The 1,135-nt window shown below is 47.1% G+C and overlaps 1 protein-coding gene across 1 annotated transcript; it reads right to left on the bottom strand.

Annotated features, from left to right (window-relative positions):
• Window positions 1-93: 93 nt before the first annotated feature.
• Window positions 94-578, bottom strand: GNI_067550 (ubiquitin carboxyl-terminal hydrolase; the record flags this gene model as incomplete). The annotated part of the gene is made up of 1 exon (XM_011131892.1): window positions 94-578. A coding segment is annotated over one exon (485 nt), but the record flags the coding sequence as incomplete, so codon positions are not given.
• Window positions 579-1,135: the final 557 nt, after the last annotated feature.

Raw genomic sequence — 1,135 nt, 5'->3', positions numbered from 1 at the left:
GGGAGGGGGGGGGTGCACACTTTATAAACATATGCAGTCTTCATTGAGTCTTGTTTAACTTCACATTTTGGGCAAAACCAAGATTCATCATACTCCAAGATCTCTGGTTTGAAATAATATTCTAGAGCTTTGCTTAGAGAAGTAAGTGGTTGATTTTGGTCATTCAATATTGGTAGGGATAGTAACGTTATGGGCTCCATTTTGATATTGAACTCACCGCATGTCAGACACTCTATACTAGCACTACCAAAGCCGTGAAATAACTTGTGTAAAGGACGATAGGGTGCTGAAAATGCTTGTTGATAGATCTTCCAATGATCCCTCCACAATTTCGATTCACCATTCTGCTTCACAGTTTTCGAATCTATGTCCTCTGTCTGTGAATAGGCTGCGCCTGCTCCAACCAGAATGTCAATAAGACCCGACATTAGCTCTTGACTGTCGTGCTGAGAATAACCTTGAAATTGAGATAGCTCACGATCTAATGCAGCTTTAAAGCTACGAGGATTAAGTCCATTAAAGTTCACAAAGTCGCCTGCATCCCAACGTCGTAAACTCATTTCCGGCCTCCATAAATTCTGTTATTGCAGATGTTGCCATGCACGTTGCGATCGACAATGTGTGGTGTGTGCCGTGAGGGGGGGGGATTACCTTTAGTAGAATACTTAGTTCACGTACAACAAGGTTGTTGGAAGAAGCGGCCAGTAGAGACACCTCTTCTTGGATGCCCGAGTGGCTAAGGACCTGGATGACTACATTCATGTAGCAGGTGTTCCCCAGGTTCACCAATCCGGTGAGACCTTCCTGAGGCTGGGGTGTGCTGAAAGATCTAGAGCGGGATCGCCTTGTTACGAAAGGTGATGACGACACCCTTTGAGCGCTGGCTGCTGAGTGTCTGCGTGTGTGAGCCATCCCATCTTTTTAATTTCCACTTGCCATTCATGAGCTTCAGTCAGACGTTGGGAACCGGCACCGGCATCTTCGTTGGGTTGGGCGTAGTGGTTGGCATCATACTGATCGCTGTATGGGGCAGGAAACCCAACTCTGCGATGACAAGGAAACAAACTGTCAAGTTGGACACCACCACCCCCCCACACCCTTTCACACCCCCCCATACCCTTTCACACTTCCCCCC

This window comes from Gregarina niphandrodes, assembly GCF_000223845.1.
Source record: "Gregarina niphandrodes unplaced genomic scaffold scaffold00011, whole genome shotgun sequence".
Lineage (NCBI taxonomy): Eukaryota > Apicomplexa > Conoidasida > Eugregarinorida > Gregarinidae > Gregarina > Gregarina niphandrodes.
Note: the sequence above shows the minus strand (reverse complement) of the source record. Positions and strands in the feature narration are given on the sequence as shown.